Raw genomic sequence first — 26,525 nt, forward strand, 5'->3', positions numbered from 1 at the left:
TTTATACATACCTCAAGTAACCGACTTGTTCATTTTACAGAGTGAGTCTAACAAGTGAATAATGGTTGTGAATGTACCATGAAGCTGGCTCAGCAAAGGTTTTCCTATAATTAAAATACATCTGGCTCTGTTCTGAGTGGGAAATCACAGACCTCTGAATGTTTTGAGTATTTCCTTATGCACAATAGCAGCAGAAAAACTCCATATGCCTTAACCCGTCAAATTCTGTTCCCCTTAATCATGTGGATAAATCAGTTGCAACAAGGAACTTTAGTCTAGCATCTTTGACCTGAAACTGAGGGATTCAAAGCAAAGACAATGGAAATGGTCATGGCAAGTCTGAGAGGCAGAGTGGCACTCAAATCTTGAGCACACTGGTGTTAATTTAAATAAGTGTGAAATAGCTCGACGTGCTTCTCCATCAAAGCTTGTGACTGCCGTGGGCACTGCTCTTTCTGATGCAGTAGGAATACCTTCCGGGTCCGCAGCTATATCCTGCGACTGCCAAAAGCTAACACAGAGCAAAGAGGGAGTGCATGGCTGTGACTGGGGCACGGTATAGACGCTGTACATGTCTCTGTCCTTCACCCTTCTCAAAGGGGCAGACGTGGATCAGGGGGCAATGACAGCTTCCTTACAACAACTGGAAAAGGGCTGTGCTCCCTGGCACCGCTTTGGCCTGGTAGCCGTCCACATTAGCAGCGCTGGGGACAAGTTCGTTGGTGCGCAGGCCCGCCGAGCTGGGAGGCCTGTGCACGCAGGGAGCTCGGGGCGAGGGTGTAACATGTAACTGTGCCTCGGCCCCGCCGTGGTGGGGATCAATCCGGTGTGAGCCTGGAGAGGCTGCTCTTCTTTGGATTGCCCTCTCCGTTCCTTGCCTGCCTCTGGGGCCTTGCATCGAGCCCTCAGTGTCCACCCCAGCTGTGGCACAAGGGACAACCGGGCTCCTTCCTGGGAAGCCCAGGAGGCAGCTGGCAGGCTGCAAGGCAGGCGAGCAGGGAGTGATGGATGGGGGACTGGAAGGGTGGATGGACGGACGGACGGATGGATGGCGGGGCCATGGTCGGGAGGGGGCCGGCTTTCTGGCGGAGTGGTGCCGGCCCCGGGGGAAGGGGTGGGGGGCCGGGTGGGTGTGACCCGCTCTCCCAGCCGCCGCGGCGGCCCGCCCCGCTCACAAGGTGCCTGAGCCGGAGAGAGAGCAGCAGCGCCGCGTCTCCGCCGCCGTCCGCAGCGCCCGCCCCGCCATGCCCAACTTCGCCGGCACTTGGAAGATGAGGAGCAGCGAGAATTTCGACGAGCTCCTCAAGGCGCTGGGTGAGGCGCGGGGGAGCCCGGCGCGGGCAGCCCGGGGCTGTGTCCCACGGGGGGGTGGGTCTGCAGCCGGAGCCGCGCTCCGCTGCCCGGTGCCTCCAGAGCCAGGCACCCGGGAGAGCTCCGTGCGGGGGAAAGCTGTGGGCCCGGTCCGGGGAGGGGCGGTCGCAGGCACGGCACGCTCAGAGCCTCACCTGTGGTCCTGCCACGGGGCTCCTGGCAGGACCTGGCGTTGGCCGTCTGTGCTGAGCCTGCCGGAGAGCCGCAGCTCCGTGCCGAGCCCCGCCGTCGGGCTGCGCTGAGCGCCCCGGGGCCGCGCCGCTGCGGGCGCCGCCGGCCTCTCGGCCCCCTCCATCCGCCCGGTGCCGGGCGAGCTCAGCCCCGGGCACGGCTGGCGGCCTCAAGCGCTGCTTCCGCCCCGCTTCGCCCAGGTGTCAACGCCATGCTCAGGAAGGTGGCGGTGGCTGCCGCCTCCAAACCCCACGTGGAGATCCGCCAGGACGGGGACCAGTTCTACATCAAAACCTCCACCACTGTCCGCACCACTGAGATCAACTTCAAAATCGGGGAGAGCTTTGAGGAGGAGACGGTGGATGGACGAAAGTGCAGGGTAGGAGGAGAGCTGGTGTGTGTGTGTGTGTGTGTGTGTGTGTGTGTGTGTGTTACCAAGTTCTTTTTAGATGAGACAAACACATCTGCTGCCAGTGTCCCCAGACAGTGTCATTGCTGCCCTCCACCCTCTTCTTCCCAGAAACACTCTTGGGGAGTTCTTGGTGGTCACTGCTCCTCTTGTCCCTCGTCCAGTGTTCTCCCTTTTGCAGGGTCAAAGTGAAATCTGAAGGCAACAGAGCATGCCAGGTCCCAAAGGCAGAGGTCGAGTACCTGCTTGCCGGCTCCTTGGCTGGCAGGGTTTTGTCCAGCATTTTGTGCTTCCCTGTCCTCTGGAGACCTCAGCTGCAGTGAAAGCTCTTCCCAACCTCTGTCCCTGACAGGAACATGGGGAATGGTGGAGCAAGAGAGACCTCAAGAGTCAGGATTTAGTGCACAAACCTGACACAACTTTTGTCCTAAACTGAATCAGCTGAGTTCACAAGCAGGACCGCAGACTGTTGGTAGTTTGGGGCTGAAATCCTCTTTCATTCCTTTGCAAGTGCATGTCTCCAGTTTGCTGATCAGATAACTCTTTAACAGTGTAAGACAGACTTTCAGCTAGTGTTATACCAGCCATAATTACACCATCTCCTTGTGCAGAAGTGCATTAGAGGGCGTTCACTGGAGTGTTTTGGGCTTGATTCTGTGTGTGAGCCCCTGCTCCTCTACCTTTGTAACCACTGCTATGGCTGTGGAGGGGGCTTCAACTCAGCAGCATCTGACACCAGCTTCTCACTGGTGTAGATACATGGGATCTGGGGTTTTGGAGAACAGGGCTGTGATCGTAGCTGTCTTCTGAAAAAAGTTAGCAAAGGCATGGGTTAGTTATCCTTTCCCCAGGCACTTTACTCTCACACTTGTAAGAGAAGTATATATAAAACACTTATAAAAGAAGTATGAAAAAAGAGTATCAGAATGTAGTCCCAAATGAGAATACAGTTTTAAAAGTATCCTATGATGGTGAAATAATCTAGTTTCCAAAAATATGATCTCTGCTAATTCTTGTGCCAGCTTCTGAGACCATTTGCACCACCAAAAATTCAGAACTTACTATCTCCAGTGCAATTGCTGTGAATTTAAGTTTATGAAAAAGGGAGGCAGATTCCGGGAGTCAGTGAACATTTAGAACATCCACTTGATCTCTAGGATGAGTTATCGTATATTTAACAGTTTGTTCAGGAAATGTTGCTGGCTTTGTTAATTTATCTTGTTCGGCAAAAGTAGTATTTTAGTGTCTTCATGCATAATGCATATACAATAAATGTGACCCACTTTCTAGAGAAGGATTTATTGCTGCAGATGGAAGAACAATAATTACTGCTGTAAGCTATGAAAGTTGGAAAAATCTGAAAGAAATGTGTTTTGTGAAGTAGTAAATTTTTTCCATGTGTTGTGAAATTATTTATAGTCCACTCTCAGGAATAAGTTGTACTGCTGTGTGTATATAACCAAGATGTGGCCACAGAGCAGAAACTGACAGGTAATAAAATAATACTTCAGAATGTAATTTGCAGTATCTGGCAAAATTGCTGACTGGTGATAGATTTTGATACACTTTATGAGGTGGAGGGTTTTGTTCTGCCAACTAACTTGATCCATTGTTCATACAGACAAAGAGCGAGTCATGTAGTTGTACTGCAAGGCATAGCTTCTATACCGCCATGGCTTGTTGGCTTAAAAAACCTATTGTTTTGAAAAAATATTATAAAGTAAACAGCTAATTTGAGATCAAAGTAAAGTTTTTTTCCCTTGGAAAGTTTGGGAAGTGTTAACTTGAATTTATGTATACATATGCACACACACATGTATATGTATATGCATATTTATACAATCACAGACTAATGAATGTCTCCCATGTGCTAGTTATAAAGCGATTACTTGCACATTCATTACAGGGCATCCTTCTGCACAGCTGTTCCATTGCACTGTAGAATAATAGTTCAGTGCTAGAATGAAAAGCAACAGAGTCAGGGCTTGCCTGTTTGTGAAAGCTGAACAAAATCCTATGGGTTTTTATTTTTCGCTGGTTCCATAGTCATCATTGAAATGCTTTGAAAAATGTCCAAAGGTATTTAAATCTCCAGACCCACAACCTTAAAAAAAGTAATATCGCAAACACTAGAATTATAACAAAGTTTCTTTAATTTAGTTGTGATTTATTCTAGTTTGTTAGCACAATAAGTATGTAATATACAGTTAACTTGGCACAGTGCCATATAGCATGAAAGGTTGTAAGTGACAAATACTGCATTATTTATGACCACAACATGATACATACGATTCTTTATGCTTTTACACTAAGGGGGCTCTGTAGTGATAAATAACTTGTCAGGTCAAACCACATGTGTACAAAGATGCTTGGGAATGTGGACACTACATTATCACATATTTCTAAACTATACTTTTCAACATCAAGCATTTTATGAAAACTGGGTGGCTTTTTAATTTGGAAACAAATGTAGATTTACACTGAAAAGACACATTTACAATTACGTTGTTATTAATATATACCTATTTCCAAAATGCCCCCTCACACCTTAATTTTGATTTCACCACTTTCCACTGATGTCTTTTTCCCTTTGCCTTTATCTATCTATGTGTTGTTACTCCTTTACTGCATCAATTCTTCTCACTACTGCTCATTGTTGTCTCTCTGCCTCATGCTGCTGGGGAATATAATTAATGTTATTCCTAATGGTTTTCTTGCCTGCAGAGTTTGGCCACTTGGGAGAATGAAAACAAGATCTATTGCAAACAAACTCTTATTGAGGGAGATGGCCCCAAAACATATTGGACTCGAGAATTAGCTAATGATGAGCTGATTTTGGTAAGAACCTTGAACACACTCAATACATGCACCATATTAACAGGTTTTTGTTACCATGTAGTATGACTTACTATTTTTCCTCAGTTAAATCCATCTGGAAAACTACCATTTTCATAATCCTCTACAGTACAATTCATACATCACTTTTTTTCTTTTCTTTTAAAATTTTTTTTTAAGAACAAATGAAATTATAGGCAGGTTCTCACTTGCATTTTATTGCTATAACTTTTGCCATACTTTTACCGGTAGAATAATCACAAGTGGGCCACTTCTGCTCTGTAAATTCACACCACCACCAAAGAATTTGCTTGGTTTATTGCAGATTTTCTCTAGTGAAAGTGAGATCAAGACATTTGACCTCATTTCTGGAGAACCTTCTTTTTTAAGCTTGGGCATAATATGTTGCTTCTTATCCACAATCACATGGTGTAGAGTAGGAAAGATGTGACATGTTGTTAGCATGCTCTAATCTCATTCTGTTTATGAAGAACATATAATTCCTCCCCCATCTCTGCCACCTTCCCCAATTCCTTGGTCATCTCTGAATCCAGTTCAGAATTGCCTTCATGAGTTTCTCAGAAATACACCAATTTGTATATTTGCTGTCAGCCAGCCAACATCCCCCCACTCCTGTTTGACCTTCCATATGGCAGCAGGGTTACTGTAGGCATTCTGAGCAGCACCTCTGCAACTGCCTCACCATTTATGCCATGAATCATGTGTAGTTTATTTGTTTATATTGTACTTACTTCTGTTAGAGTTGAGTTCTCTTCACTGAATCTTTCCTCAGTAGCGTCTCTACATTAATGAAACAATAGCCAGAACTGGATAAAGACACAGTTTCTCTGAGTTACAAGTAACGCAGTTCAGCTTGAGTTCAGAATCATTTTATTGCACATGTTCTTACTAGTGAATTCCAGATAAATAGTTGATTAGACTGTTACGCCTCATCAGTTTGGGCATGGAAGACAGGCTGCTGGAGTGACGGGTAAGAAAACATCAAAGCAGGGAGGTTTTATTTCAAACTATCACACTAACTAAACCTCTGCACTTTAAAAAACAAACAGCCTCCCCAATGTTTCTCTAAAGCAGTTGGAGCTCTGTTTTTAAGATTGCATCTGAAACAAAAACAGGACCCAAACCTAACCAAGTATAAACAAAACGCTTTTAAGCTGTTAGTATTCTTCCAGACATCTTGGCACTGTTCACCCACCCCTTATGAGGAGGTGTATGCTGTTAGTGAAATCACACTGGTTTCTATTAAATGAATACTCCAATTCTGGATAATTTCTTTTGATTCAACCACTGGAATTCTTTATATTATCAAAAACCTTAGCAGGCAAAGTACTTTGATCTCTGCTTCACATCTTTGTATATAGTGCAATGGACAAAATATATTCTCAACTACAATTTTTCCATCTAACAATACTTTTCTGTAGGTTATTATTTAAGAAGCAAGCTAGTGAGGCAGCTGTTAAACAAAGTGAACTAACTGCTCCAAGCAAAGCAAGAAAGCCAGTCATAATACAATTGCCTCCTGCAATCAGCAATGTGAACTCACCCTGCTGGGGAAGAAGAATGAGTTTAGTTAAGAAACCAGAGCAATTCAAAGATTATAAAGCCATCTAACCTTTTTTCTGGTATCATACAGTCCGTTGAGCTTTTCCGAATTAATTATTTTTCAAATTAGGATATAAATTAGAAAAATGTCCTTCTTATTAAAATATTTCCATTTATACGAACTCAATCACAATTTTTGATAAGTTGTTTTACTGGTTAATTTCCTTGTCATTAAAATACACACATTATTTCTAATCTGTATACGTCTACATTCAACTTCCAGTCATTACATATTGTGTATAAAAGAACCTAAATAGTATGCCTTAAGTTTGTTATTGCAAATACTTCTCTTAACAACACTGATCAAGCCACCTCTTGGAAGAACCTCATTGTTAAGCTAAACCATTGGAAGACCTTGAGCCCTTCAATATAAAGCAAGCTTTCCTTGAATCATTCTTTCAGTGCTTCTATAACACCTGCCAATTTATCAATTTCCTTTCTAAACTATGAGCATCAGAACCACGCATACTGTTTTGCTAGCAATCACACTAGCACCTGATGTAGTGGTGACTTCATCTCCCTACTCTTATCTGAAATTATTCTGATTTGTATGCAAAGACTTTGTTAACTCTTCTTTGGGAACTCATGCTCAGCTGACCATGATCCCAAGTAATTTTCCTGGTTTCTGATTCCCCAGACTGATCCCCTTCTCCTCTCCTACAAGTTGGGACTATGGTCATTGGTTGCAATGTACGATTTTACCGTGGCCATTATGAAAACATAGTGTTTGTTTCCACATGATCCAGATCATTCTCTCTGTCTTTTACTATTTAATATGATATGCAGTTCCATCCTCCTACCTCTTTTCTGGAGGATAATGTCCTCTTTTGCTTTATTAAATATTAGGATGTTACTTGGTCCTCAGGACAAAGATTTTCAAGCCCCTGTGGTGGGTTGACCTTGGCTGGACGCCAGGTGCCACCAAGCCACTCTATCACTCCCCTCCTCAGCAGGACAGGTGGGGAGAAAATGAGATGGAAAAAAACCCCTCATGGGTCTGCATAAAGGCACTTTAATAAAAGCAAAAGCAAAGGCCGCGTGTGCAAGCAAAAGGAGAACAAAGATTTTATTCTCTATGTCCCATCAGCAGGCGACGTCCAGCCACTTTCTGGGAAGCAGGGCTTCAGTACATGTAGTGGTTGTGCCGGAAGACAAACGTTGTAAATGACAGATGCCCCCCTTTCCTCCTCCTTTCTCTTAGGTTTTATTGCTGAGCAGATGTCATATGGTGTGGAATATCCCTTTGGTCAGTTTGGGTCAGCTGTCCTGGCTATGTCGCCTCCCAAGACCTTGCCCAACCCCAGCCTACTGGTGAGGGGGGGAAATGTTGGAGAGACAGCCTTGATGCTATGTGAGCACTACTCAGCAGCAGCCAGAACACTGGTGTGTTATCAACACCCTTCTAGCTACCAATACAAAGCACAGCACTATGAGGGCTGCTGTGGGGCAAATTACTCCATCTCAGCCAGACCAAATACCCTCATGACATTTGATGGGACTGAATATACAAATCTTTTAAATACATGGTCAACATGTTCAAAATCTTCTGACACTCTAAAGCTCAGCAACGAGGTGTTTCTAAGAGTAATGGCGGTGAGTGTGAGGTCTCTGGTCTTTTGGAGAAGTTAAGATGGCCAAAATTAACCCTTCTGGGAGGCAGCAAAAGGTTCTACTGTTTGGAGGAAGACAGACGTGCGTAAAGAAAGCTACATTTTTCTTGTCTGTGGCCGCTAATTTTAGAACACCAGAATATTCCCTCCAGACCATTATTTGGGCTTTATAAGCTAAACAACCTGAAGGGATTGGCTGAGGTGTGTTCCTCAACTATAAAAGGGAACAAAGTAGGAATAGGAGGTCTTAGTGAGAAGACCTTGTGATCCATTTTGATCTCTTGCATCGCAACTATGTTTGGGTTTTTCATCACTTCAGTGAAGAAAGATTCAACTTAGATTATTTTATCTTACGCTTGGAAATTTTCCTTGGATCTCAGTCTGCAAACCCACACTTACATCTTAGTTCTGAAGAAGTAAGATCACAGTGACAAGAAGAGATCTTTCTTTGTCTTCTTTCTTTCTTCTTCCATCCTCCCAGCTTTGTTAGGGTTCTTTAGGACCTGAAATTCATTCTCAGTCAGTTTTGCTGCCCATATCACTTCAAACATGTAACAATTCCCATCTTCACACTTCTCAAACCTGCCTGCTTACCTAAGAAATATTTTCTGTTCCTTTATTCTTTCTGATGTGCTTTAGTAAGCTTTCCCTATTTCCATTCTGGCAGAGCGCCTTAAATAAGGAGAAGGAAACCACATTCTTGTGAACTTCTAGATGTCTGCAGCTGGGAAGCTCTCTCTTATGGGGCAGAGCCTGTGATGTAGCAGTTTAGGAACTCTGTAAGACTGATACTTATTCTCACAGTCTCTGCTCCTGTTTCTCTATCCAAAGAAATCTTTCAAGAAGTCTTGAGTCTCCTTCTTAGCTATTACATGCATTTGCAGAAGAAATGAAGAAAACTCATACCCCATTTGGAAAAAGTTGCAAGAAGGAATCTAAACTGTGTTAGACTGAGGCATGAATGGAAAAAGGTTTGGGGCAACAGGCAGGGGGTAAGGAATGAGTTTTATTCTGCTAATACTGGCTGCATAAATGTTGGAGCTTTGCCACATAGTTTTGATCTAATATGCTGCATTGCTTAGGGGGTCCATTAGATTATGACATTTTCCTAGTGGAAGGATATATTTTTCTCCCCGACACAGCATGTTAAATAAAATGCATTTATTATCACATATAATAAAAAAGAAAAAAAAAAGTGTTGAATTGTCATGACTACCACAGAGCTAAAATAGAAACCATATTACTGTATAATTATCAATCTTTCTTACATCCTGGCAGAAGAATTCCTTATGTTCTTCAAAGATATTCCCTTGGAGCAATACGATAGTCTTCCATGTCACATCATGTCCTCTGGTACACAGATGCTGGGAACAAACTGCTTAGTTAGCAAAGGTTTTCTTTGCCTTCAGGTACCCATTAAGTTTGCCTTTAGTTCTCCTTAGCTCCTTGCAGCATGGAGAATGAGATTACTCTTATTAGTAACATAAATAATATTTGACTCATACAATGGCAGATGTAGGTCTGAAGTCCTGTTAGAAAAAGAGTCCTTTCAGCTGAGGAAGGGAAGAAAGATCAAGCTCTGCTTTATAAAAAAGGTGCTGTGAAATGTGTTAGAACATTGCAACTGCTTTCATCAGTGCTGTTTATTCTAATCTGATGCCTCTGATGCACTTGCTGGGATTTCAGTGCTGCATTTTTAGAAGTACTGAACAAAGTACATAAAAAAATTACATGGAATATGCAAGCAAGGGAGGGTGAAAGGGATAGATCCCTGTCAAAGTCCACATTTGTTTGTCTTGACTGTATCTTTAGATTATGTTGTGTTGTACTTTAAGACAGTAATGCATACAGACAGTCAGAATATCTGTATTTACAACTCCGCATTCGTAAACTATACTTAGATTAGCACTTGAGCAATCAACATCAGAATACAACACAAAAATATTTCCTTTACTTGTCTGAAAAGTAAGATCTGGGATTAAGTCTACTCTAATACGCTTTTTCTTCCCTTTTATACTCTATAATGTTTTTGCTGTTGCTGTGTGTTTTTGTCAGGGACATTAATGAGCTATCAATCACTTGTGTAAGTCAGAAGAACAAAAGGTCTGCTCTTACAAAGTTAAAGGATGCTGTTTCCAAATGTTAGCTATTCAAATGAGAAACATTTATATTCATACTTTATCTGCATTGCTGTTTTCATAGCTGCTCATGCCTCTATAGATTTTAGTTTAATCTGTAGCACACAAACATTTTAAAGTGGATGATTACTGAAGAGGGGCTTTAAAAACAGCCTCAGACCACATTTTACACAGTTCACGTATCACACAGGGGTTCTCAGAATCAATTATAGCAAGGGTCAAAGATCAGAACATTAGGGGAGTTTCAAGCATGGTTTCTATTCTACATTCCCTCCCCAGAAAAATCATGCTGTAGTTGATTAAAACTGGTGAACTGTGGAGCCGAGATGAGTGAGTGAACATTTTTTAAATGATGTTGCTGGCTTCTGAAATTAAACGTAGTAGGTGAGAAGGGTCAATGCAGATTTGGAAAGATACTTTGCAGCTGAATGCTGAATTTGTCATGTGCCTAAGCCTTGTATTGAACAATGTTGAACTACCTAAGTCTAACTTTTCTATAGTTTTTGGAGAGTGATCTTAAATAAAATCAGTTATCAAAAGCAGGGCCTACTCATACTGAGGTCAGTGGGGGGTTTTGCTGCTGGCCTTATTAAAGCAGCCTTGATAAAAGTTCAGAAGCCTGTAATAATGCTTAGGTATTTGTTGCATGGACCTAATGCTTTAATTTACTATTTGCCACAAGCAGATTTACAAGGGGGCTTAGGGATCTGCAGCTCCTGCTCACTAGTACAGCCTGGTCTGGGTCACATCCCAAACATATAAGCAGAGAAAGAAGCCAAAGCCATTTGCATCTTGGATGCATCTGATCCTCTATATAGCCTCTTATAATATCAGTTGTAGCTTAGATGTTTGCTGTGTACTGGCTTTCAAGACTACTACTAGGAGATACCGTTGTCGTGTTCTTACCTCTGTCATTCATTTGCTGCGTGACTCTGAGGAAATTGTATAGTATAGCAATTCTCAAACACAAATACCAACATTTAGGTACCTTGATAAATGACCTGATTTTGCATGGTCCTGTCGATTGATATCCTGCAGAAAGTGAGGTTGTATGTTGGGTGATTTGCTGTTAATATCCAAGTTTGAAAGTGGGGGCTGTACCTTCTGTGACTATGGCCCCATAATGATCAACCTCTTTCATAAAACATTACGGGAGTCAGGAGGAGAAACTAAACATGCAATATGCCTTTATTGTGAAGATTTGTATCTTTAATCTGGATAACGTGGGAGTTTGCATGTGGACAAAGCCTTTTCTGAGGATTCATTTAAGTAATATCTTCTATTCTCCATTTGTTTGCTGATGTATTCTGTCTTCCTTTTGCAAGTTGCCTCTGCAGTCGGTCAGTCATGAGCAGATAACAGGGGTTTTTGCATACACTGCCAGAAGTGATCTTTCCCAGGTGATTATTTCAATGACAGTCTTCCTCATTATACTGTGTGCTCCATTTATCACAAAGGCTCCTCAGCAAATGTTTATGAAGGCCTTAAAAAAGCAGATTTACTCATACAGTAATATATTACTGCCCTGTAATTCTCTTTTAATCTCTAATGATGTCAGTGATCATCAGATTTTGAGTGAACTGAGAGAGGTCAATTTATTGGATTATCTCCCCATGCAGGTCTTTGTTTGCAGTGTGCTTTTGGACTCTTAGCTACAGATTATGACAAGCTAAGTGAAGAAAACAATTCTGTAATTTGCAGTCATTCCACATTTAAAATCCTATTTTAGATTTAGATAGAAGCCTTGCCTTGTAGCATTTTGTAAGATAAGTGGGACCTTTGCAAGCTGATGAGAAGGTGGTGTTTGAAAATCCTGCATCTTCTCCTTAGATCTGAATCACAGTTTGGTAGTGTTGCTCTTTTTTTTAGTTGCTCTGGTGAAACTTCACCACCAAATAGCCAGGATTGCTTGCTCTCTTTCTTTTTAATAGGACGTTCTACTCCTTTGGGTCATGGAAATCTTTAAAATCTGCTTGTTCTGGTAGGAACTATCACTTCTTTCCAATCTAGAATTAGAACCATAGACACTAAACTGCTTCACCCTACCCCTGAATACAAAGATTTAAGTGTGAAGGATAACAGAGTAACAGCCTTTTGATTTAGACCTTCCCCTGAGCTTGGGCCCAGCTGTACTGTACACATTTCTGTGAGTAACCACAAGAAAAGGCATGCAGCAAGTTTGAACACGTTCCTCTTTGCTTTGTTTAGCAACATTTAGTGGACTTTTATCAACAATGCTAGTAAGTTACTATAAGATAGGGAAACACCTTTTACATAAATTCCCATTTAAACCATGTACATAACCATGACAATCAAGGCCATTTGTTTATGTGCTTCAGTATGGAATTAGGTCGCTAATCATCTGAATGGGTATAAAGTACAAAATCTAAGTGCTAAAAATGCAGCTTATTCCTGAAACGGGTCAGAGGCCACATAACCTAAGCTGGGTCTTCAACAAAAGGATGCCTGGCTGTTTGAGAAGTGCCCAGTGGCTAAATGGTACTCCAGAGTAATTGTAATTGGGCTTTGCATTAATTTTATATCTTTATGATCTAGATTTAAAGATATGATTGTGTTAAATTATAGTGGTTTTCCAGACCGTGGGACTGGTGTGTTGCAGAGAATGACATTCCTTGTGTATAGCAACTAAGACTACTATGTATTTGGGTTCCCCAGGTATGTTCATGTTTTCTGCACTTAATTTTTATCCTGAGCAATTTGAGTGCAGTCCTTTGCCTGAGGTTTTCAGGAGTCCAGAAGTCCAGCTGGAGGTGGATGTTGGAAGTCCAAAACAAACAGCCATTGTGCTTTGTCACAAGCATGTCAAGTTGTGACTCTGTGAGTGTACAACAGTCAGTCTGTGTGTACGTACAGTGGACTTGCTGCCTCTGCAATGCATTCTGGATGTACCCATACTACTGAGCTTACCCAGAAAGTTACTGTTTCCTTTTTCTCCCTCCACAAATTTTTATCTTTATTTTCACACTCGCTCCTGTGGGTCTTGCAAGGAAGCTGCCAGTCAGACTACACTGATGTCTTAGGAGCAAGCTCTGCCCAGGAGCAGAGTCTCAGAACCGGACAATAGAACTTCAAACACTCAGACCTACAATGGCACCCTAGGACAGACTTGCAGTATGGATCACATCTATTTCAATCTACTCTTCCCTGCAGTGTTCCCTCTCAGTACAACTGCTGACCTGTTATGAGAATAACTGCTGTTGCACAGGTTTGGGGGAAGGAGCTTGTCTCTTAATTTCCCCGAAAAGACAGACATAAATTTACTAGGGAGGTTACACGCGTTTTGGCAAACTGCTGCTGCAGCCTTTCTCATTAGAACTGGCTGATGTGGCACCCACTCACATCACAAGATGTGGCTGCATAGCTATGCAGCTCCAACTGTCAGACTGGGGCCGTGCCAGCTCTTGAAGAACACTACACAAAGGCTGTTGTACTATTATTTATGATTTGTGTTGAAATAGCAGTGGGGGACCCAAACTTCACTGTGCTTAGCAGTGCCTGAATGTACCATAGAAAGACAATCTCTGTCACAGTGACCTTCCAGTCTCCACAGACAACCTCAAGCCCTGGATGGTCTTGACTCTCACTTGCTTTCTCTGGCAAAGCTCCTGCTGAAATAATTTCGCCTTTGTGTATAATTTTGGAAATGTTGAAGGAAGCCATGGTAAGGGTATTTGCAGCTGGTGCTGTGAGCAATAGAGAACTAGCTGCATCCTTTAACATTAATTTTCAGACATTTCCATGTGTAAGCTAAAAATGTATATAAAGATTCTTATAAGCTCTGTATATGCATAAAAGCAAAGCCTACATCTCCAAAATACTAACAGACTTTCCTCCTCAATAAAGTGAACAAAATATAAGCCAGAGTCAGTTTTAAAGCCAAGTCCTCTCAAAGAGCTGTTGGCCAAAACAGGCGTAGAAAGCATTAAAGCAAATAAAGTCCAGCTGAATTTTCCTAACACACTGGGGTAGGTCTTAATTATATTTTTCAGTGAGACCTTGGCAGTTATTACAGCCAAACATCCCACCTCACAACTTGTTAGTGGTGAGCTCGAAACCGTCTGTCAGTGTAGCTGAACATGAAGTTTTTTGCAGTCAGTATTTCCTCACTCTTGCACCCATGATTTCCTTCATGTTTAATTGCTTGCTTGATTTTAGCCTGCCAGACCTGAAATTACGTACATGTACTTTGGGGTTTAGGTGGCTTTCTCAGGCAGCTGCCATAATCACTGTCCTGCCTAACTGTCCTGATAATGTGTTCTGCAATATTGCTGTAGTAGAATGGCCTTTTAAGTGTAGAACTACAGAGCAATTTAAAAAACACAGGCTTTCAGATGCATCTCTGAAACTCTGTTTCAGTCAATGGTATAACATCATATAACATCAACTCTAAGTATGTGGAAAATCAAGGTACTCTGAGATACTGAATCTGGTATAAGAAATGGAATGTTAATGGGACATAGTCTGTAGTAAGTCAGTGACTTTCAGACGTGTAGTGACCAAACATTTGTGAATTCTCATAGGTGTTTAGTCATATGAAATGAGTTTGATCTCCACTACATCTTTCTCCATTATGTGCCCTCATTTCAGACCCTTATCATAGTTAACAAATCACTGGTTAAAGTCACAGCACCCTGAAAGAAGGTTGTGATTGACACTTCCCACATTACAGCTTAGGAGAAGAGGGTATTGGTATCCTAGCATGGTGTGTCAACATCTTGCAGCACCATTATGTCTGCAGTATTGCTCCACTGACTTCATTTGAACTGCTCTGATTTATACCTGCAAATATCAAAGAATACCTTTTGAACATGACACCTGAATTCCACCCTCAGCATTTCCAGTTCAAAGTGCTGCAACTGTTTCTAAATATAACAGTACATTCCAAATTCTTTTTCTTTTCTCATGTTTATTTATAAATGCATGCCAAGAAACTATAGAAAAAGGGAATTTCTGCATCATTTATCATTCTGACAAAATTCACTGCGCCTTGGAAAAAAGGTCACTTACATTGCATTCCTCTTCCAAAATGACTCCTTTCTTTACTCTCATCTGTCAAAAGACATAAGGAAATGTATTTCTGCTGTAGAACTAGCTACTATAGTAAAAATAACATTAAAAAATGGTGTTAAATGTTTGCTGGTTCCACGTCTTCTGATTGATTTCTATTTCTTTTCCAGACCTTTGGTGCTGATGATGTTGTGTGCACAAGAATTTATGTAAGAGAGTAAAAACATCCATTTACTTGTCATCTGGGATGAAGTGGAGAACTGTGAAAATCCCCAGTATAAGTATCTGTGTGTGCTGTTAGTAATGCGGTGTTGTATGTGACCGTGTGTGTTATATCTGAACCCATATCCTCTGTTAAGTGTATTTTGCTTTCATTTTTCATCGCAGACACTATTCCTTCCCACTTTTATGCCATCATTTTTTGTGTCTGCTTTGTATATTGTAGTTGTCACTTGCTATGGTTTCATCAATTATTAAACTTATTGGGCATAACTCACAGCTGTTTTGGGGTGTTTTTAATAGAAAACCCAGCAGTGCTTTGGTTAGGACTGAAAAACTTTTTACTCTCTGTTGAAGTCCGTGTGGAGTTTCACTGCTGTTGGCTAGCACTACGCTGTCAGGGAACACCTTCTTGGGCAACACAAAGTGCAGGAGAGCAAGCGAATTGCAAGGTCTTTCATGGAGCTGCAGGTTGCTCGCTCAAACCCAGAGCTCTGCTTCTTTCCTTCTTTCTCTCCTGTCTCCTTGGGAGAGTTGTTGAGGAACAATTCCTGTATCCTGGGATTGCTGGGACTGCGATTCAGCAGAACCAGACAAGACAAGGAGAGATCTTTACCCTCTTCCCTGCTGCATCTCTGAAGGATGCCCAAATTTTCCCTGTTGAGACACTCATTATCCAAGTACAAAACCCAGCTGTATCTACAGGACAAATAACATTGTGATCATGACTAACACTTATTGTCATCACACCCAAGCACCTGATCAGAGAGCCAGCAGAATCTGACAGACTTTACTTGTTTGGGCTATAAAAAGATAAAGCTGAAGAAAACTGATTTTCTCCTACCTTCTCACCTGCAACAGAGAGAACTCCCGATGCCTTTGCTCCCCCGCAGTGTTACAGCTCTCACTTCTGGTGACTCAGTATTTCATTCTTCGAACAACTAAGTATTTCACAAACCAGGGTCGTAGTTCAAGAATGAAAGAAACACCAAATCTAATGTATTTATTCTGTCTCAGAGTTCTGGCCACAGCACTACCAGGTATTAGATTCAAGCTGAATAGATATTCCTCTAATGAACCAGAAACTCTTCTGTTCTTCAGCCTTGGAAGTATCTGGTGATTGAGACTAGGAGCACTACTTGTTTCAGGCCAATATCCAAGGTTATCTGACCAAATTTCAGCTTTGCCAGAATAATTTACCTGCTTCATGTCACCCAATCATAGATGATTTTTAAGAGGTTCAGTGTTAGCAGAGTATATGCCCTGTTCACTGGACTGTGCTCAATATGCAGAATAGGAATAATTTGGGGAAAATAGGTCTTGGGACATCCATGGGAAACAAATTACTCTGTCTCTTCATTGCTCACATAGCTATGCAGAGGAATCTGCTTTGATAGGCTTGTCAAACTGCTATGGAGAAATCAGCCACCTGTTCTACACATTGCAGTGTGAACTACAGCAGCACAACAGGAGAGAAACATACGATGTTTTCTGTCTCCTCTGCTCTGACAGGTCACACCTTCTTTCTCTGCCATCAGCACTCAAAGTACAATATAGCAGTTGAAAAGGGGGATCTTTTCCTTCTACACTTTAACCTTAAACCAAACCCTGGTTCTAAGACCTTGGTTCAGTTGGTACCAATTAAATACACTGCATGTTAGCTCACACTGAAGCACGGACTGAAATTAGTTCGTTGTGGTTTGGATGCAGCTGAAGCTACCCCCCAGTAAGAATGAAACCATGCGGGGGAATGGCAGTGATCTATCTTTATTTTCTATCGTCTTTTAAGATTCAAATTAAAATAGTTGGGTGTTTTTTTTCCAAACACATTCCATTTCAGGAGTATCTGGACATGCTTGTGCAATCAGCTGTGCCAAAGGGACTCCATAAAGAGTGCCAGGCTGAGCTAGCTCGAAGCATCTCAGTGATGCAGACAAAACTGTCTTGCCACATCAAGCTGAGAAGTAAATAGCACTGTGTTGCAGGACATGCTGGCACATGCCGTATTCCTACAGCAACAGGAGCCCACCAACACTGTGAAGTGCTTTGCCTCCACCTCCCAGAAGGTGGGTGGTGGATGTGGGGGCTGGTACAAGCTGATGAGGCAAGTAGTAGAGCTAAAGCCAGTAGGTAGCAGGGCATTTTGCCATTCCAGAAAAATGTTACTCAGCAATCATAGAATCATAGAATCATAGAATCATTTAGGTTGGAAAAGACCTTTAAGATCATCCAGTCCAACCATTAACCTATACTACCAAGTCCACACTAAACCAATCAAGGGTAGACTAGACTAAACCATGTACCGAAGTGCCACATCTACCCGTTTTTTGAACACTTCCAGGGATGGGGACTCCACCACCTCTCTGGGCAGCCTCTTCCAATTCTTGGCCACCCTTTCCGTAAAGAAATTTTTCCTAATTTCCAACCTAAACCTCCCCTGGCGCAGCTTGAGCCCATTTCCTCTTGTCCTATCGCTAACTACATGGGAGAAGAGACCAACACCCACCTCACTGCAACCTCCTTTCAGGTAGTTGTAGAGAGCAATAAGGTCTCCCCTCAGCCTCCTCTTCTCCAGGCTAAACAGGCCCAGTTCCCTCAGCTGCTCCTCATAAGGCCTGTGCTCCAGATCCTTCACCAGCTTCGTTGCCCTTCTCTGAACACGCTCCAGCACCTCAATGTCTTTCTTGTACTGAGGGGCCCAAAACTGGACACAATATTGCAGGTGCAGCCTCACCAGTGCCAAGTACAGGGGCACAATCACCTCCCTGCTCCTGCTGGCCACACTATTCCTGATACAAGCCAGGATACTGTTGGCCGCCTTGGCCACCTGGGCACACTGCTGGCTCATATTCAGCCAGCTGTCTACCAACACCCCTAAATGCTTTTCGGCCAGGCAGCTTTCCAGCCACTCTTCCCCAAGCCTGTAGCGTTGCATACCTCTTCTGCCTGTCTAAAGCATCCCCGATGCACAGTTTGTGAGGGTTCACCAAGGTATTGGTATGAACCTCTTATTTTCTAGAGCAAATGAGTGCATTTAGTGGAAGCAGTGATTTCTATGTTTCATTTCTAGGAAGGCTTATGCTAAGCTGTTGTGCTGCTCAAGCAAATATCCTTCAGAAAGCTTTCCCATCGACTGGAAAATACCAAGTCAGGTTTCCATCCAGTTGGCAACTACTATACAAGTAGTAAAGCATGAGCTGTGTAACTGGATTGTAGAGGTTATGATTAAAAACAGGCTCTTGAGATATGAGCTACCCTGCATAACTGGGAACTTTCTTCTTCCAGAATTGAAACTGTTCCCCTAGGCTTCATTTGCAGTCTGGCATGACAGAAGTTCCTTTCTTTAGTAATTTCAGTGTGGAAGCTTCACCACTTGATTGACTTTCACAGAGTTACATTAGAGTTACTGGTGCATGGGTAAATTCAGATGAACAGAGACTAGAATTGGTCCAGGGTGTTAGTTTTATCGTTCATTGTTGAAACAGTGCAAAGGCCAAATTGCATTTTGTGAGTCCTCCTGGGTTTAAAAGCTCTTCAAATCTAGGCACACAAGGATTTGGAATGATTTTACTGGCCAAAAGCCTTGCAGTTGTCTCCTGCCTTTCTTTTCTTTGCTGAGATTAAGCTCCTTTGGGAACATGGAAGTTGAACAATGCCAGGGTGGCCAACAGAGAGTTTTATCCGCTTTTTGTGTAAAAAATCATGAATTTGCCCCTCCCCAGATGAGGTGATGGAAGCAGAGTAGAGTTACTGTAGCTGGCATCCACAAAAACTTAGTCTCACAATGTCTGATTGTTAAACAGTTGCTTAGCAGAATAGGATCCTGAAAGCTTCAGGCAGCCACTCTCTGCACATAGGAGGGAGGGACTTTTATAGGCAAAGGTGCCAGGACAATGGAGCACCTATGGGATACATAAATGGCTTATTGATTATTTGATAGCATGTGGATATCTGAAAAGGGCCCCAGGGATTTTATGGATATTGCCTTCCAGATTCAAATCAAAGAGATGCTCTCTGCATTACTAGGGCTCTTATTCAGGCCTGTGATGGAACAAGCAGTGGAGCCAGGGACAGAGCCTGGCTCACAGTTATGTGTAACAGTGAGCAAGCAGGAATTTCCTTTCCCTCATGCTGCTGTGTTCTAATTAGCACTTTGTCACTTGACCTGGAAGCACTCAGTGGTTACAAGCATAGAATGGTGACAAACATAGCTCACGTCTGTCTGGAGGGCAGCTGATTGACCACCATATGCATAACCACCCACCGCATGTCTGCTGTCTTGCAAGTCTCTGTGCCCAAGAAACTAGACTTCTGAGGTCTGCCAGTGCTCAATGGTGGTGGCCAAATGACTTACAGGCTCTGTTGCTAAGAACTTTCTGACACTATAAGTGAACGCATTAGGGAACTCTTCCCTGTGAGTTTATTGCATACTACTATTTATGTTTGAGAGTATTTTCCACACAAGACCAGCAGAATACAGATAGCTAAGAAGGTGAGAAGTCTTCCTCCCTGAAATCCAAAGGCCTTGTCTTGCAGTTGCCTAAACAGTCCTGCTGGTTGAATGGCTACAGTACAAGTGAATTTTCAGTTGCCTAAACATAGGCATCTACAGCTATTTTAGACGCCCTATGTATCCAAGAGGTCTGCACAAAGCTGCCATATAACACAGGCTCTGCACAAGACCTGTGCCTTTTTTTTGGAGCGGCAGCAGCAGACCAGGGACAAAACCTGAGGGCATCACAACACAGATGGCTGTGATTAGGCAACCTATGTTCCTGCAGGCTTGGGACCATGCTATGGACTGCATTGACCACACTGATAACTAACTGCTACAGCAAGGCAAACAAAGGGTTATATAGATATCTGCAGCACCTTGGCACATGTGTAACATTTCACAAAACCAAAACTTCCCCACATGAGTGTAACACTAGGATACAGCAGCCATGTTCTCTGCCCTAGGGCAAGAAGAGTTCATTTTAGGATTTTTCCTTTGATTTTCCATACTTTGTTCTTATGCTGCTTTCATAAAACATTTATTGTTTTTCTTTTCTCCAGGAAAAATAAACATCCTAACCAGTAAACAGATCAGGCAGTGAAGTTGGATTCAAAATAATCCACTGTGGGAAACCCAAAATATGAAAACCAATCTCAGCCAGAGATGTGATATTGCATTGAATTGTTCAGTTCACACATATCTGTACCACCAGCTAGTATTGTGTGGGAGCAGAGCTGTCCTGCTGTATGCCCCGGAGAGCTAGGGCTGCTTTAGCTCAAGTGATCAGTTTTCGCACTCTGAGTACAAAGAGATCTATTTCTGCTGACAGGAAGCTCCAAATGCCACATGGCTGCAGAATCCAGAGTCTTTGAATCCTGCTGAAATATGTGCTGCCTGAATACTGCCATGTCAGAAGTGGAACAACCTAAGGTGTTCTCTTTGATATTACAGATGCCTGGCTGGCTGGCTAAGGAGGGTGGTGAAAAAAATGCTGTTATTAATAATGGAGGAATAGGTGGGAATAGATGTCATAGTGCTTCCTGCTAATTTCTTCATTTTCAACATTCCCCACATTGCCTCCCAGTACATGAGGCCAGTTTTGATCAGAAGCAAAAAAACCCCAGGAGTCTTGAAATTTTAGTTCACTCTTACTTGACTCTTGCTGCACTCTGCTAAATCAGAGTGAAGTTCTGAAACCAGGGATTTTGTCTTGTATTTTTCATTCTTTTTCCATCTGAGGGCCTGCCAGTGATGCTCCGCTGACATGATCTGTGGCAGGCACTCAGGTTTTTTGCCATGTTCTCAAAACAAAGAGGAATTAGGCAGCTAATCTGTTTTACCAGCTTGAGTACGATTTGCTGTTAGAATTTGCTTGTATGGTCACACACTGCAACTAGAGAGGAAGGTGGTGAGGCTTGAAATGGTTTCTGCAGCAGGCAATACCACAGTCTTCTACTAGATAGTTATCTCCCACATGAACCAGCTGCTCACTGGGAGAGGCAGTTCGGTTGCTCAAGCAGTAAGGAGGTGACAGTCTAGGTGCCTGACTGAACTACAGATTTCTTAAAAGACCTGTAGATATGTATCTGTGTTAATCTTCACAAGATGTTCATGTGGCACTGCTGGTGGACTGATTTCATCATAGATCTGATGAGTTCACAGAAAGTTTTCAAAGGGCTGAAGCTTTTGTGTCTAAGTAGCTGCCACTGCTGGGAGATAAAGGTGCAATTGGAAATCAAGTGATCTTACAGAAACTGCAGCTAGGAATAGCTATAGTGGGCCAGTGCAAAGACCCTCTCTCCTCCAGTATCTGGTGCCTAAGACTCTTCCCTGAGACCCCCGTGAGCCTGCATATGCCTTTAGCAGGCTGAAAGACATACAGCTAGTCTGCCTCCAAACCATGCCTTGGATATACCTCTATGTGCTTGTGTCCCATTCGCTCCATTTCCTCACCTTTGTATTCCACATACACAAAAAAAATGGCACGACTTTTCTACCCCCATCAGAGAGACCAAGGGACCCGTCACCTTTTCAAATACATTGACAATTTTTGGTATCTCAGGTTGGGCTGAGACAGACACCGTCACTGAAATACACAGCAGCTTTGATGACTAAGGACTTAGGGATGCTACCCACTGTGAGTAAATTACAAAAAGTTTGCTGTCCTTTTGTGTTTAGCTTCTATTTTGCCCTGTGACACAAACCCAGAAAATACACCCACAAGATGAGAGTTTATCTTAGCATCTCTGGAGAAAGATCAGTGATTTAAACCAGTCTTGATGGAAATCAGTGTTATCAATGTTACTCAGAGAGACTTTTTGAGCACTGATTTATTGTCCATTCAATGCTGAGATTCTGATGCTATTAAGAGGTTGCTGATTGCTGAAGCTATTTCTTTCCATTTCTCTTGCTGCAGTTGGGAGATGTTTAAAATGTTCCATATGTGGAAGTTTATGTAAAATTGACAGTGTGCCATGAGGCATAGTGAGTCTGGAACATCTAAATAATGATATTAATTTGCATATGATCCTCCACAGGGTGTGCCAGGACATCAGCAATGACTGCAGTGAGAAGTCTGTGTCTGAAGTAGGCGCCTAATAACTCTTTTTGCAGGAGTGTTTAACACTAAGCTTATGCAGTCTGTAGCAAGGCTAGAGAGTGGGAACATATTGCAGTTATTACAGAGCCTGAAGTCCAAGTTCCTTTTAAGACACGTCACCAGCAATGTGTTTTAATCAAAAGTATTTTAGTGAAGTAAATTGGAATCATGTGGACCTGACTGGCATCATGTTCTCTCAAGTGTGATTTATTTCCTAATTCCTTTAATGAACTTGATATCAATACTTTGTGATGAACATGAAGAACAAACAGTAAGGATCTGTAATGCTTTCCATTAGCACAGGTTATACAGAAATGTTGCAGTTCTTGGCTTTGTTGCAGCAACAGAGAGAACCTTCAAAACAGGTCACAGGGCAGCTATGGGAATGGTCAGAATGCTGCAAAAGGACCGTTTTCAGGGACAGAGCTTCCTCCCTTGCTATTGTTTAAGTAACAGGAGAAAGAATTCATTCACTGATTTATTGCTGACATTTCATCCTGCTGGAAAAGTATCTAAGAAGATACTCCAGGACTTGGGGTGGAGGACATCTTGCAGTGTTTCTCCTAACCCCATAGCCAGGGTCCCAAGCACGATGGACACAAAATTACATTTTCAAAAATGTAAAGGAGGAGGAGGCAAGAAAGGGGTTGTGTGTGTGTGAAATAGCCACCATGTCAGAGTATCTAGTTTTCACACAGCTCTAGTAGTCATGGCTAAAGATGAACACAGTACTCTCTTGCCTTTCTTTCAGTTTATTAGAAAGAGACTAATTTTGTCAAAAGTTATTCTCTGCTATCTGACTGAAAGACAGACAGATGGCATGACTGCACAGACCTCACTCCAATCTTGGGAAACCAGGCTAAAATATGAGAGATGTACAGCTGACAGTTTTAGTGACAGAAGGGAATACTGTACAGTCCTGCAGGTAGGTTGACCAGTGCTATGAAACGTACCATTCCGTTATTTTCCCAAAGCTTTTTGATTTTACTGTGTGGATTGACACTGTGGCACACAAGATTTTCTGTACAAAACTCAGACAGCTCTTTCCCCCCTCACCACAGATAGTATTCTGTGCGTTATGTCAGTGGGAAACACTGCATTGTAGATAAAAGTTTAAAAAATCTCAAGTATAATAGTTGGAACTGTAGGAGGATCTCAGAATAAAGCCCTGAATCTGTTCCAAGGTAGAGAGGAGGAAAGAGATGGAAGTTATAACTTCTTCTACCTTTTCTTTTCTTCCTGATTTTGGCTGAGAAACAGAATTTAAGGAAGAGTTTGAATACTCTGCCATAATTAAAAGCTTGGGAAGAGGTTCTTTATACGCTTCTTTAACTTACATGCATTTGAACAAATTGCTGTGTAGTTCCCTAAACTGTTTGACATTTGCTCTTGTTAGGGCGAATTGTGGTTACATCTACTTTTGACCCTGATACCTTGTGAAAGAGTAAGTTGCTCTCTACTAAGTCTAAACAATCACATGTGCTAACTGCTCGTAATAAGTGCAGTGGCCTGTTAAATTAAGCTTGAATTTATTCAGGATATGTTAATTTTATGAATACTTTTGAATAAGTAATTATCATTTTGCCTGAAGCCTGTCATTTGGATGCTGTGATAATTAGGGCGCCCATTAGCCAGTTTTTATCATCTAATAACACAAAGCAAATACAGAAGGAAACTGCTGGGTGAGGAGAAAAAGTTTGTATCTTGGAGAAGATATTGGGATAAGAATTTAAAAGACATGGCTCTAGAAGCAAGGCAGGAGTTAAATAAGTTTTTTGAGCTGATTCAACAGTGACACGGTTACAGAGTTCCTCTCACAGGCAGCAGCCGTCACAGCTGGGTGACTGGAGGCAGAAGCAGGCGATGGCCCATGGGGATGGTTGGGGGTGGCCACTCTTTTTGTGTTGAGTAGAGCATAAGAATCTGATGGCAGCCCACTAATGTGCATCTGGTAAAGAGAACAGTTCGCATAAGCTGGTCATAAACAGATGAGATCAGTCTCAAGGAAATGATGAGAACCTACAAACATCCTGGTGTTCACTGACTGGGAATGGCATGAATCTCCCTCTCAGTCACCCAGTGCTGGGAGGTGTATAATACTTCTGTTATACTGCAGTCCGGGCAGCAATTTTTAGCTCATTCCTACAAAATTGCATTACTGCCTTGCAAGGACTTTACTACCATAGTTACCCACATATACGTAAAGGCGCTTTTTAAAATAACCTCTTCTCTCTGTAGTTTGGCCTTATGTTCCCAGTAGCGTCCACTGAGTCTCTGCACTGTCCAGAGTTTAGTATTGCTACACAGAAGGTGGAAGGAAGTAGCTGGCTTTGGAGGGTTATCCATGGAAATAAAATGTGAGAAGAGCCACGCCTCACGCAAATGTGAGACATCATGGAGCAACAGGGTAGAGAATGCTATACGCAGAGCCAGTGCCAATCAGCAGACCAAAACAACTTGCCTTTGGTCAAGGAAGCAGCTCTTGTTCCTCCTCTGCCCCTGCTTGGCCAGAGTCAGGACATGCCTTTCTGGGTGAGTCTAGGAATAAGGCACAGGAATGTAGGAAACGACAGGAAGGTGGATGGTCAGGGATTGTGGCCGTGATTTACTGAGAGGGAAGACGTTTGTGTGGGACACACTTTTATCCCTTGAAAACAGATGCAAGAGTGTCCTTATATTTCAGGTGTCTTACGCAGCTCTTTCACTCCACCCAGTTAAGGCCTCAGTCCTGCAATCAGTGTGTTGAATGCTGCTCACTTAAAAGCAATATGGTTACTTGCTCAGAGGCTTCTTAGCATGTGTTGTCCATGCGCACACGCACTTCTGCACGGGGAGATCTTGGTGCAAGGCTGTTGAGGGAAACTATTGGTGTGGGCATAAGGAATTTCTTTTAAGGTTCATCTGTAAAGTGCCAGCTGCATTTCTGACTATAAAAATAGCAACATTGCCCTTTGTATTTATGACTTTAAGGGCATAATTTGTCTTGTATTAGTATAATAACTACTATCTTCTCATGCTTAATGTTGCAAGAATAGCGAGGAGGCATTCAGCCTGCGTGAAGCCTGCACCAGAGATGTTGTATTCTCCATAACACATGGTAAAGTCCTCTATTGTTTCTGGAAATCTTTGTAGTTTGAATGCATTATTCAGCTGTCTGATCATCTGTGAGCATGATAAACTGGGCACTTTTGACTATTGTTTTATAAAACTGTGGCTCTGAAAATGAAATGGCCTTTTATTTTATTTGGGCAACAAAGTAATTTATGAAAAGACACATCCGTTTCCCTGCTGGGAAGTTGATGTGTGCTTTAAGCACCAGAGCTGACTGTGGGCTGAGACTATGCCTTTGCCATACTTATTCACCATTTATATTATTGGAGTGCACAGGAGGACTGAGACCCTCTACTGCACCAGACTCTACTGTGCTAGGTGCTGTACAAAAATGGTTTGAGGACCTCCCGAGCTTCAGTCTCTGTAAATGCCCTGGGGCAATAGTCCTATGGACAGAAGGACACACTCCTTTTCCCCATGGGGTTCAAATGGTCCACATGCGGGTTGTCATCTCTTGTATTTCAGTGGTGAGCTGGAGGAACGGGAGAAGGATTAGAGCAGCACGGAAGAGAAATCATTCACATGGCCTTGCTTCAGTGCCTCCCCTCTCAGCTCTCTCCACAGCAAGACCTTCCTCCAGAGCCACACCATTTTCACTTCACTGGGTTCTTGGCTCAATCTGGGCCTGGGAAACACCGCCCCATCTGTTGTGGGGGATGTGTGTGTCTCAGGACAACCCTCACTTGCGTGAAATGAAGCTGTGCTCAGCTTTAATCTGGAGTTACAGCTGAGTGCATCCAGCTTGGTTTGGGCAGCCATGATAGCTGGATGAGCCCACTTGGCTTCATGTGGTGAAGGGTAAATGACTGAAAGGATGAAAACAGGGATTTTTAATTGCCAAGCCACCTGAATCAATAGGGAACTCGGCATGCTACTACATGTGGTCTCCATGGACTCCATATGAAAGATGAAGGCA

At 42.7% G+C, this 26,525-nt stretch overlaps 1 protein-coding gene across 1 annotated transcript; it reads left to right on the top strand.

Annotated features, from left to right (window-relative positions):
* Positions 1-1,244: 1,244 nt before the first annotated feature.
* CRABP1 (cellular retinoic acid binding protein 1) lies at positions 1,245-8,725 on the top strand. Its single transcript, XM_075714183.1, has 4 exons — positions 1,245-1,314; positions 1,743-1,921; positions 4,676-4,789; positions 8,687-8,725. The coding sequence occupies exons 1-4, from the start codon at positions 1,245-1,247 to the stop codon at positions 8,723-8,725; spliced, it is 402 nt and encodes a 133-aa protein (XP_075570298.1).
* The last annotated feature ends 17,800 nt before the right edge of the window (positions 8,726-26,525 follow it).

The sequence above is a fragment of the Pelecanus crispus genome, chromosome 7, assembly GCF_030463565.1.
Source record: "Pelecanus crispus isolate bPelCri1 chromosome 7, bPelCri1.pri, whole genome shotgun sequence".
Lineage (NCBI taxonomy): Eukaryota > Metazoa > Chordata > Aves > Pelecaniformes > Pelecanidae > Pelecanus > Pelecanus crispus.

Excerpts from the sequence above, each read along its gene's own strand:
- CRABP1 (XM_075714183.1), top strand. The coding sequence starts at position 1,245 with ATGCCCAACTTCGCCGGCACTTGGAAGATGAGGAGCAGCGAGAATTTC. Across the intron at positions 1,315-1,742 it reads CGAGCTCCTCAAGGCGCTGG|GTGTCAACGCCATGCTCAGG; the intron begins GTGAGGCGCGGG and ends CGCTTCGCCCAG. Across the intron at positions 4,790-8,686 it reads CTAATGATGAGCTGATTTTG|AGCGCCTTAAATAAGGAGAA; the intron begins GTAAGAACCTTG and ends CCATTCTGGCAG.